A 12,357-nucleotide genomic window follows, 5' to 3' on the forward strand; every position below is an offset into this window, starting at 1 on the left:
ATCTGAGATACAAATGCTCAAAACAGGCTTCCTGTTTTAAACCAGCATAACCTTGTCTGTAACCAGCATTGTGTCCATGCTGTTTTTATTCATTTGAGCCTCTCTGTCTCTGTGTCATTTTTCAGTAGTTTACATTTAATTAATCATTTTTAGTTCTGTTCATGTCTCTGTGCCGTTGTGTACCAACGTATGCTGGCGTGTTTTTCTAATTCTCCATGTTAGAGAACATGTAAAGGTAGGGCCTGAGTTTGCCAAGACTGGTAAGTCTTTCACTGAAGTTTAGAAAGCCTAGAATGTGTCACATAGTGGATCTCTGACAAAACGTTCAATTGTAGTAGAAAAAACCAATACTAAACCCATTTTAGCGTATCTAACTCCCAGTAAGTGGAGGGACATGTGAAGATTTTTCTCAGCAAGGGGATTTTTTTTTGAGGAGTGTTTCCGTAGAGCACAGGACTTCACAAAGCAACTTTTCTGAAGAAGCATTAACATTTTCCAGTAATAGCCTGCACACTTTCAGTGTATAGAGATTGCTATCCAAACCCAAAACTTTAAACTACTCAGAGATCTCAGAAATTCATTTTAGGCAAGTAGAGACATTTTTGTACCTCCTTCCCCTTCCTGAGGACCTTAATGTCTCTGAGTAACTCCTTAGAAGTCCATCTGGACAAGGACAATTTCATATCCATATTAAGCAAAGGTTTGAGTACAAGGATAATAGTGTGTTTTTTTTTTTAATCTTAACCTAGTTACAGCACATACAACCAGCAGTGGAAAGAAATGGCATCGACTTCAACTGTAGCCATATGAACAGCAATGGACCACAAGTACTACATTCTCTGAAGCAAAGTCCATTCCATCATGTACATCACAAGTTGTCATTGTTCTATTAAGCCTAAAATGGTGAGAATGTGAAAAGAGTACTTCTAGGAAATTACAAACATATTTCAAACAAAAATAAAATTAATTTTCATTCTCTAAGAAATGCTGGATGACAAGAATTTACAACCTATTCAACATAATTATCTAAAATAACATTTGCCAATTTATTCTTAAGGTTCTCTAGATCAGTGATGCTGCAGATGTATACTGTAGGATACTCCTCCCTCTCTCTACTTTTGAGTGAGGCTTTTTTGGGAATGAGTAGCATGTGTTCTTGTAAAGCTTGTTCCACAATGCATACCAACAGAAAGTAAAACTAACCCTACAAGGGCAACGTTTGAGCATCTGATTATATATATATGACCATATATACTACCATAACTTAATTTGTATAGAATATATATATTCAGATTTGATTTTTTTAAAAGCCTGTGGGGCTGCCATGCTGATCCCTTTGCTTTACTCTGTATTCCCTTCCTTTGCCTTTGGCCACTTTCTTGGGGTATTTCAGGACTGCAAGCACCTCAGGAGAGAGACTGTGGTCTTCATTTATCTTTGTAAAGTATGTTATGCATATTTTGTATAATAAAGCCATATAAACAGAAACAGGTCTGTATGTGTTTTCTCAGGTACTATATTAGAGCTCATACATGTATTATTCTTCACAGGCTTTATATGCACATAGAAAATCATACTATATGTGTCTATAGGCACAAAATTATGATGCAGAAAGTCTGAGAAAGTGCTTATAGGTAATAATCTTTTCTTTGCGCGACCAATCACATGAAAAAAAGATTTCTGCCAGTATAGCAACCCAGAACTTAATCATCATGCAAGCAGGTTTGTAGCCTGAAACACCGACCCTCTCTTGGCTATTTCAGGAGTCATAACCATTTCACAGCTACTCATTGCCCTAATCTGCCTCCTGCACTAACCAGGACCTCAGTTACTCCATTAGTTTTAACCACAGCCTCCAGTCAGAGCAAAAGTTTTGCTAAGGTGTCCATATTCAGCCAGTAGAGGAACTAGAAAGTGTAGCAACGGAACGCTGGTTTACTTTGTGGAATCCAGTCACTCCCCAGCCCAGCTCCAAAGACTGAGTCATACTTTCCACTTAAATAAATTAGATGAGTTTCTCATATATTATGTCATACTTTGCCCTACTGCTAGTCATCTTCTATTGTGACATTATAGTTGTTTGGTTACTTTATCCCCACTCAAAGCACACTAACACCATATGATTTCATTTTATGAAGTAGAACATATATTCTTCAATGTTACATCTGGGTATTTTTTACAGTGTAGATTTCCACTGAAAATCATCCTCCAGGGCTGACGTGAGTAAGGCCTCAGGTGTCCAGGTCAAACTGTAAGAACGCTAGGGAGACCAGGGTTAGTCTGCCAGGAATGACAGGCATCCTGCTTATACGCTTGCTGTCCACCTCCTTATCTCTGTTACATCAAACACACCATCATTTCAGCTGAAGAGGTACAATAACAAGGCATCTTGTTTCTCAGGCCTGCAAATCAGTGCTTGAAGTCACAGCTGTCATCCCTCTTCAAGGACACCAACCCTCCGGACAGACACCTTCTTCCCATTGTGCAGAGACACATCTTTCTGATTCTTTCCCAGATAGATCTGCTAAGGAAATCTTCTGCTAAGTAAATCATCCACCATGTCTGCATCTAAGACTGTTAATGTCCTCTGTAGTAGTATGAGATTTACACGTCATCACTGCAGCACACACGTGTTCGGTGGTGTAGTCTGGTAGCTTATGGTGATTATCCTGAGCATGAGACCCAATCCAGGGACCTGGATTCAAAGCAGCTCCATTCCAAGCTCTCTGTATGCTCCCTGACTACAGAGAGATTTACTCCACATGTTGAACTAACACTGTAATACCTTAGAGGCTTGAGCTGAACAAGTCATATTCCCAGAATGAAGCTCTGAATGAAAATTTAAGATTTAAATAGACATGAAAGCAGGCTGCATATATTGCATCCATTAGTCTGTTAGTTTTACTACTCTTAGAAAAAGGAGGGTGTAGTCTATATTCTACCAAATGTCTGGGTTGTCTTCTGTTGGAAATTTTATTAAGAACTGTGCCATAGCCTTGCACTAGGGAATGACTCCAGGAATTGGTTTTGCTATTTTATGCTGTTTCCTATTTACTTTGGACAAGAAGAGTAACTGTACCTTAACTTACATCATTCCAAGTCTGTGAGGTCGTGGTGCCCCCTAATGTCCTGAAGCCTAAAGACTGGTAATTTTGTTTCTGACTTCCTCTAAAAGCTCTCTACAGGAAGAACACTTCAAATGACATTTTCTCAAATATATTGCAGCACTCAAACCTTTTTTTTAACATCTGTTTTTTGTATTGTATACACATAAGAAACAAAATCACTTTCTTTTTAAATCTTATTTTCATTTTAAAACCCAGAAAAATAATTTGTCTCAGAAATTAGGTTCTTAATTGTTTGTTGACACCAAACAAATAGGAATGAATTAAATAATATTGAGCTCCCAGCATTTTCTTTTGGTTATTAAAAGAGTCCGTGCATACTCAGTGTTTCTAAATGTAGAAGCCTACAAGTGTTAGACAACATAACCATAGGCAACCAATATATTAACTTTCACTTAAATCTAAAAGTACATTTTCATTTTACTATTTTTCAGGTTTTTTTTTTTTAAATACCATTAGAATGTAAGTACTATTGGAACAGAATACAACTACAGTAACAAAGTTAAAACATTTATTCAGATTTAGACAGTATTCACCTGTCCCCACAAAAACTTCATGCATGCTGAAATCAGTTAGAAATGAACATTGTACTAGTCATTCATTTTGGTCTAAGTCAGTTTGCCCTGAACATTGAATCCAATAAGCAAGGAATAAATTAACTGAATCTGTATATAAAAAAAATATTTTGCTACGTTCCATATACAATAACGTACAAGTTTGTGGCATCAAGTTTCTTTCTATGTGAACCCCTATAAGAGGAAGTGGGAAAATAATGTGAATCCTGTTTTTATACAGTTAGCATCTTTCACAGTTACTTTAAATTAAATAAATCCTTTTGCAGTCTCAGTTCGGCAAATAATGTTTCTGGGTTTTTTTTTAAAGTATATTTACTAGATAGAGTCAGAAATGTCTGTTTCATAAAACATCCTGATGGATGTTTTTATTTTCTTACTACATTCATTATTACTTTATGAACACATGGAAAAAAATGTTATACAGAAACAGAATAGTAATAGGTTCATTGACCTCTATCAGTATAGAAGAGGGCAACACCATATGTTCTTCCTTCAGGCAAAATACCTAATTTATCCATTTTCTGTAGAACAAATAACATTAAAATGTAAGTTTATTCATCAGCAACAATTTGGGTAAAAGTAACAAAACCAAATGTATTAAGTTTGTAATTAGGAAAAAGATTTAAAGTGTGCATGTGGGGTTTCCTGTGTGGTATTTTTGTAATGGTTTTAAGTTAAGGAAAAACATAAACTCAGCTGTCCACTACCTAAAACAATGTGGCTGAGCTGAAACCAAAGCACAGAGGATGACCTGCATCCTGGGAAAATGACTTCTTGACTGTAGTGTCTGCTCTGACACGAGAAGGATTTAAATTAGTGAGTAGAAACAGAGTAAGGGTACAGGCACCTAAATACCTCCAAGATACAAGGGAATTGATATACAGTAAAGAGGAAATGTTTTATCATAGGCTATTAAAACACTTGCAGTTGTTTTCTCAAAGCAATCCTTGAAATGACTACTATGGCTGCCCTCAAGCTCCTTGTTCAGACACTGCCATGTTGGCTTTGGAAAGTCACAGGAAGACCTTCGGGACTTGGGATTCCTCTGCTGGTACACCAGGAGAGTCAGATTAAGAGTTAATAATGTCACAAAGACAACCAGGACATGGTCCTTCACAAAGACTGATGTCACCTGCAGATGTCACCTTTTGCCTGTGTAAATAATTTCAAAGTGTCTAACACGGCAAAGTCCAATGAAAACTATATATGCACAATGTGCAACATCAGCTGTAAATAATTATTTGCCTTGTGCATTGCTAAATAAAAACAGCTGTACACACCCTTCCAGTTTAACTATACACCTTTACACAGTATTTCTGATCTGCAGCTCTAGAGCTTGTTTTAAAATCACATCAGAATCTTAAATCTAGATGACGAGAACAGATTACTGCTCATTCATGATATCTTTTTGTTCTAATCTCCCCCTCTGCAAATGGTTTCGTTCCTAATTTTGCTATACTGCTGATGTGACTGTATGTTGTTCCCAATTTACGGAAATTAGAAACTGATTATCTTGCAGTTTCTTTTCACTTCCTGCTCTTTCTGAACACCTCTCGCACTCCAGTTTCACTTTCTTTTCTGTCTGGTCTTCAGCACCCCCTGGTGTCTGACTGATGCCTGTTTGTCGTGTAAAGGAAAAATCGTGACTTTATTTCAAATATCATAAAGTTACATTTTAACAGCAGTACATTTAACAGTTAGGGAAAATAATATGATTAGTCTTTTGCTGTAGTAAGACTTTCAATTTTAGCAAGATGAGAAGATTAATATCTGATAATGACAAAAACCTTAGAGAACAAAATTCAGAAACTTCTAATGTAGTAATGAGAACCTAATGATTCAGTTATGCAAACTACTTAACTGACTATCTCAGTTACTATGAGAGGATATTCTAGGGGAAAATTATGTCTAATAAAATCTAGAATGATAAAATGCATGACAAAACACAGTAACTGTATAATGAAGCTTGTCATAAATTCTAGACAAATGAAATTATTTCAATTGTTTTGATGCCTTTACAGAACCTAAGGGCTTCCTATTGTATCTGTACATATAACAGTGGTTAGTTCTTCAAGCTATGGCACCTACTGACTTGCAAAGGCATCACACCTGTTCAGACAGAACAGTACTGAAATTTAAGTAACTGGAAAATAAATTACAAAAATAATCTATTGCTGTTGTTTCCTAATGCTTCACTGAAACCACCTGTAGTGGTTTTGGCTGAGATGGTTAATTTTCTTTGTAGTAGTAGCTCATAGGATGCTGCATTTTACATTTGTGACCAAAGCAGTGTTGGTAACATTGGGATGTTCAACCTAATGCTGAATAGGGCTTGCACAGTGTCAAGACCTTTTCTGCTTCTCACGCTGCCCTGACAGTGAACAGGCTTGAGGTGCACAAGGATTTGGCAGGGGACACAGCTGGGATAGCTGACTGCAGCCGACCAAAGAGATATCCCAGACCATATGATGTTAGCTCAGCAATAAAAACTGGGGGGAGGAGGAGGAGGAAGGAGGGGACATTTACAGGTACAGTGTTTTTCTTCTCAAGTCACCATTGTGAATGATGAAGCCCAGCTTTCCCGGAAATGGCTAAACATCTGATTGCCAGTGGGAAGTATTGAATGTATTCCTTATTTTTCCTTATCCTTACTTCAATCCATGAGCTTTCTCACTTTTACCTTTCTGATTCTCTCCCCTATCCCACTTCAGGGGGGAGTGAGCAAGTGGCTGTGAGGGACTTAGCTGCTACAGGAGTGAAACCACACCACACCTTAAATATTCCTTTCACATGGACAAACACTGCCAGGCCACAATTCTTCAAACCAGTCCATGTAAGTAGATCTCTTAAAGCCCATGGAGAATTTTCGCTGGCATTCTGTTGGAAACACAGTTTTGCTTAAGCAAATCTATCTACACACTGTCTTCCTGGCTGTGCTTTTTCACAAAAGAAACAGAGGGTCCAGCACAGAGGCATCTCTGCTACACTAGCAAGCCTGTTACATTCAGACTGGAGTTAAGTTGCACTGTTAGCTGGAGCAGGGATCCACCTATTTCTACCTCCACTTCGGGCTATAAGGGAATATCTGCTGAAAACTAAAAGCAGAGGAATCATGTCTGTCCAAGCCTCCAGTTGTTTTCAGGTCAGGACATTTCCGAGCCTGACATAGTCTACTACTCTTTCTCCTTCAAGCACCTGCTCAGTCTCCCCTGCAGCCCGTGCAAGGGCAAGCACAACACAACAGCCTTTGCCAATTCATGTGCCAGTTCCAGCTACTTCCAATCAAGCCCCTGATACTTTCCTGTAGTGACCCCACGGTAGGCACTCAGAATCACAGAATCAATTGGGTTGGAAAAGACCTCTGAGATCATCGAGTCCGACCTATGACCAAACACCATCGTGTCAACCCTGGCACTGAGTGCCACGTCCAGTCTTTCCTTAATCACTCCAGGGATGGTGACTCCACCACCTTCCTGGGCAGTCCAATCCAGTATCTAATCACCCTTTCTGTAAAGAAATTCTTCCTGACGTCCAACCTAAACCTCCCCTGGCGCAGCTTAAGATAGTGTCGTCTGGTCCTCTCGCTGGTTGCCTGGGAGAAGAGACCGACGCCCATCTGGCTACAACCTCCTTTCAGGCAGTTGTAGAAAGTGATGAGGTCACTCCTGAACCTTCTCTTCCCAGGCTAAACAACGCCAGCTTCCTCAGCCGCTCCTCAATAGGACATACGCTCCAAACTCTTCCCCAGCTTCGTGCCCCTGCCCTGGGAAAAGGGGAGGAGCCCGTAGCAGTTTGTGACCACCTCTCTTCCCAGACCACCCCTCTCCGCAGGCTGAGGAGCCCTAATTTAGGCTGTTTTCTTCCCGCCCGGGCACCACCTCTGATCCCAGAGACCCGGAAGCGGAAGTGGCTCCCGGCGCTTCGTGTGCGGTGGCGGCCGAGGCGGAGCCGGGTCTGAATGGAGGCGCCGCGGGCGAGGGGCCACCGGCGCCGCTGAGCGCCCCGGGCCGCCCCGCGCTCCCGCCCTGCCCTCCCTCCCTCCCTCCCTCCCTCCCCACCCTCCCTCCCCCCCGGGGCCGCCCGGGCCCCGCCATGTCCTACAACAAGATCCCGCCGCGCTGGCTCCACTGCCCCAGGAGGGGACAGCCCGTGGCAGGTGAGCGCCCGGCCCAGCCTGGCCCTGCCCGGCCCCGGGGCGGCAGCGGGGGCGGCCCTCTCCCCTCCGCGGCGCTGCCCGGTCCCACTCCTCCCCAGCGCCGGGGACCGCCGCGGCCTCTCGCCCTCTGACCCGGCCGGGGCTCTTTGTCCGGGGGCCACGGCAATGCCGTGCCCCCCCGAGCTCCGGGCCGGTGTTTGCCCGGAGCCGGCTCCATAGAGCGGTTGTTCTCCTTAAAGCCCAGCGCGCAGCAGCGCTTTGCCTTCAGCGCCGGACTCACCTTCCCTTCGGCCGGTGCCGCGTCTGACACCGACCCGGCCCGGTTCCCCTGCAGGGGCACAGCTCCTCCCCTGCTTGCCGCAGCCTTAGGACTGGGTTCTCAGTTTGCACTGCTTCAGTTTCGGGCTAAAACTTTTCTCATCTGTCACATCTGATGAGACAGGCAGCAGCCGGGCATGTGGAAGGTGCCGTACTGGAGCTACTGAGTTGGTCAAGGGTCCAGAGAATCTCTCTTATGAGGAAAGGCTGAGGGAGTTGGGCCTGCTTGGCCTCGGCTTCGAGAAGAGGACCTCGTTAATGTGTATAAGTACCTAAAGGGGGGGCAGTTTCAAGAGGATGGATCCATGCTTTTCTCAGTGGTGCCAAGCAATAGAACAAGAGGCAACAGGCAGAAACTGATGCACAGGAAGCTCCACCTTAACATGAGGAAGATTTTCTTTACTGTGCGTGTGACCTCACACTGGAACAGATTGCCCAGAGAGGTTGTGGAGTCTCCCTCATTGGAGATATTCAAGGACCATCTGGATGCAATCCTGTGCCATGTGCTGTGGGATAACGCTGCTTGAGCAGAGAGGCTGGACCAGATGACCCACTGTGGTCCCTTCCACTCTGACTGATTCTGTGATACCAGTCCTTTGTGCAGTCTCTTCACATTTGGTTCCTTTTTTTTTCCTGGAGGCTCGGATGTCTATTAGTGTTGATCTGTTATTTAGCCAACTGACAATCACCAACCTGTTCCTGAGCTGCTTAGCTGGAGGATGAGTTTAAGTGTTGTACTCCAGTGTTTCACATGTATTTCAGGGTTTATCAGTGATTGCTGTCATCTTGGATGTTCTTGCCCAAAAGTTGCTGTCAGTCTTGGTTGTTTTAAGTATCTAGTCTTGCTGGCACCTAGTGGCAGCGAATTGAGTGTAGTAATTGAGTGCAAGTGAATTGAGCAGTGAATTGTGTGTCACGTGTAGACACATTTTTGATTGTGAGTTAACCAACATACTGACTTCAAATAAATGTTTTCCCTGCTGTCTGGTATAGAGTAAACAAATGTCGTTCTTCTCAGTTTTCTGAAATTCTTCTTTCCTTTGTAATGCAAGCAATTCCAACCCCAGGGTTTTTTTCTCCACTATTTTCTGGTTTTCATTCCTTTCATCTCCCTATCCGTGATAATTTAAAGGTGTGTTTTCAAAGCAACATTTGCTACTCACTGGCTATTTTAGATGGCATTGTGCTATCATTTACTTAATAGTTAAAACTCCCGTGTTTTTTATCCCACAGATAATTGTTTAAAACTTGGTGAGACATCTCAGTAGGCTTAATCTTCGGTCATCATCGATATGTGTTATTTGGCATTTATCAGTATTTAATTTCAGTTGTTGATTTTTGTGGGTTTTCCTTGAGTTCCTTATAGTTCTCTGAACTTGGCTCAGTTAAGTAACAGTGCTGTGGTTTTGCTCATCTCTGTTATCTCTTTTTCCTGCTCACTGGCACATGCATTGCTTTGTATCTAAGGAGAGATTTGATAGCCTGACTTGTTAGCCTTTGACCATGACAAATATATACTAACGACTCTTTATTCTTTGTTTTTCTTCTGAGCAAGTTCTTGATCTCCTTTAGTTATGGCTTTTGTTTGTCTGTCTTTTGAGCCACGGTTTCTCAGAAATAGCAGCCTAGAGTAAGCAAGAATGCAGGTCATCAGCGTGTCATCTGCTGTGCCATCACTGCTTGTGTGTTTGTTTATTCAGGAACTGCAAGGTAATTCTTTTCCATTCCCTGTGATCATGCACAGGAAGTTAATGCACAGTAAAAATAAAAAGAAAGTGCTTAGTTGGTTACTTTGACTGCTTTATCAGAATGTATTCTTGTACTCATTCACCTGACTTTTAGTTTTTTAGTGTTTTCAACTTACCAGAAGTAATAGTGCACCATCAGTCTTCTCTCTTTTTTTGCTATTTTACATTCAAAGAAGTCTAGCAGTTTTATGAGAGATAATTTTTAGAGTTTATTGATGTTGGTACTGTCTCCCAGATGTGTTACATTCTAGTTTTAATTAGTATTTAAATCAAATTTCTAAGCATCCGTGCATGACTTTATTCCCATCTGATAGTGTAGTAGCAATAGCATTGCTAAGCAAGGTATGTCTGGCTTCTGTGGACCAATATTCATCGAGTGTTTGGTCAGGACACTCTTGTCTTATGGTTGTGGCATCTAGAATTTCTAGGTGACCTCAAATACTAAGGAGGCCTGGACATCTTCTGTTGGTGAGATTGGCTTCATATAGGTTAAGAGGACCCTTCATTCTGGACAAGGTGAATTGATCTACGTCTTCCCTTATTTTCCAGTTCACTTCCTTAAATATTGGTTGTTTTTTGCCACTTTCTGGTTTTATGGTGCAGTGGTTGTTCAGAATGGCACATTTTCGTATTTATGGCATTGTAGTAGCACTTCAGTCACGTGCTTGATGAAAAGAGTTTTCTCTGAATGCTTCAATCTGAAGTGATCAGGTTACTTCAGCCTTACTGCCTTGGCATCACCATCTCTGCAGATACCTGCTTTTCGTAACCACGAAAGTGCTTGGAAGATACTGAAGAAAAGACATGAGAAGTGTCTCAGCAGTTCTGTAGCCTCCTTCGTTGTATTGTGTTAGTTAATCCTGTTCTAGACATACATGCAGCACTTGGAACTGTGAGATATTAAAAACATCCCTATTGCATATGGTTATTGAGAAAGCATCTTAAATAAGAGTAAAGCTTCTGGTTCAGGAAGTTGCTTGTAGTTGGAGAGAATAGTCTGATGATGGACTGTCACTGTTTTGCTCTCTTTCCTAGTCGTCTTTATTGACCTGTGTTGGTGATGAGATGCTAGGTGAAATGGATGCTTTGACCCAGCATAGTTCTCTTGAACCGGAAAGCTGTTGATTTTTAGAGGAGGTGTTAGGTTTTTTTCTTTTTTAATTGCGGATTTTGTTATTTAATTTGATTCCAGTTTCCCTTCTTAACTTTGGCCACTTTACACAGTGTATCCTTCATAATCAGTACTCAATCTAAACATACCATAGTCATACCTAGTTATGTATGTCACGTATTCAGTTGATAGCTTCATGTCACAGAAAATTAGACTAAATTAAGAGTATTTTTTCACTGATATGCTCTAGAATTTAAATTTGAAGATAAGAAGTGTGCTAAAATTAGAGCATGTGCAAGTAGAAAATGTGACATATGTGTTGTTCACTTTGATTTCTCTTGGATTTATCCGTTTGGTGTCTGTGTTCTGACATACTGGGGTCTTATTTTTAGAATTTTTACCTATTTTTTGAGCTTAAAGAAATCCCATCTGTTAGGTAACTAATTTGAAAAATGTTTTTTAACAGCCACTTTGCAAAACTATTTAACAAATTTGAACTTAATTGTGGAAGTAGGTAATGACCAGTTGTTTAAGTAACACTTTGAAGTTAATTTGAAAATTCTATTGAGGAGTTACAATTATTGTCATAATGTAGTTCAGTTACAGAAACGACTTGGGATGCTTTTTTATCCATGTAAAATATCACTTTGTCACTGTCAGATCACCTAATTCAACATATGATTTTTTAATCTTCAAATCTTTATGTATGGAGGCTTGAGTTGCAATCTGTTGTTACTACATCACTTCTTTAGGATGTAAGGCAAAACTTTAGAAGAGACAGTAGCTGCTGCCTCATTTATACTCCTCCGTATTACTCAAAAAGGTTAGAAATCATTCTTAGAATTAAAGCTTAGATTTTCCATAGCTTTTAGTGACACTTAATGAGAGGCTTGTATGCATGGAGGGAAGGAGGGTTTTCAAGGCTGTGTATAAAGACCAAATAGCAAATTTGTCAGGTAGGGATATTTGGTTTTCTGTTATAAGAGGAACACGATATGAGATGGTATTCAAGATCTTTAATTGTGCGTCAGTCACAATTTGTAAAAAAACAAGAATGTAAACTAGGAAGAACTTCATGCTTACTGCATGGGAATAATGTGAAATTATATTGCAGAGAAATGTAATTTATTAAGAAAACCTCAACCAACCAAACAGAAACCCCCCAACAGCCCCAAAGAAAAAGAAAACAACCAAAACTCCAAAGCTATTGTTTTCATAATCAATTATGAAATTTCCCTAAATTGGAACCAAATTACATGAATTCATGGTTCTCTTCTAACCTTGGCAGGCAGCTTTTTTGCTGCCATGATTACTCTGTTTTTCA

The 12,357-nt window shown here is 40.8% G+C and overlaps 1 protein-coding gene across 2 annotated transcripts in view; it reads left to right on the plus strand.

Moving 5' to 3' along the window:
- The first annotated feature begins 7,721 nt into the window (after window positions 1-7,721).
- RNGTT (RNA guanylyltransferase and 5'-phosphatase) overlaps window positions 7,722-12,357 on the plus strand; it is a 177,664-nt gene continuing 173,028 nt past the window's right edge. For both annotated transcript variants that reach the window (XM_032683713.1, XM_032683714.1), the window contains exon 1: window positions 7,722-7,856. In XM_032683713.1, coding sequence (XP_032539604.1) covers window positions 7,793-7,856 — 64 coding nt within the window. In that variant the 5' untranslated portion in view covers window positions 7,722-7,792. The remainder of the gene's footprint in view (window positions 7,857-12,357) is intronic.

This window comes from Chiroxiphia lanceolata, chromosome 3 (genome assembly GCF_009829145.1).
Source record: "Chiroxiphia lanceolata isolate bChiLan1 chromosome 3, bChiLan1.pri, whole genome shotgun sequence".
In the NCBI taxonomy this organism is placed as follows: Eukaryota; Metazoa; Chordata; class Aves; order Passeriformes; family Pipridae; genus Chiroxiphia; species Chiroxiphia lanceolata.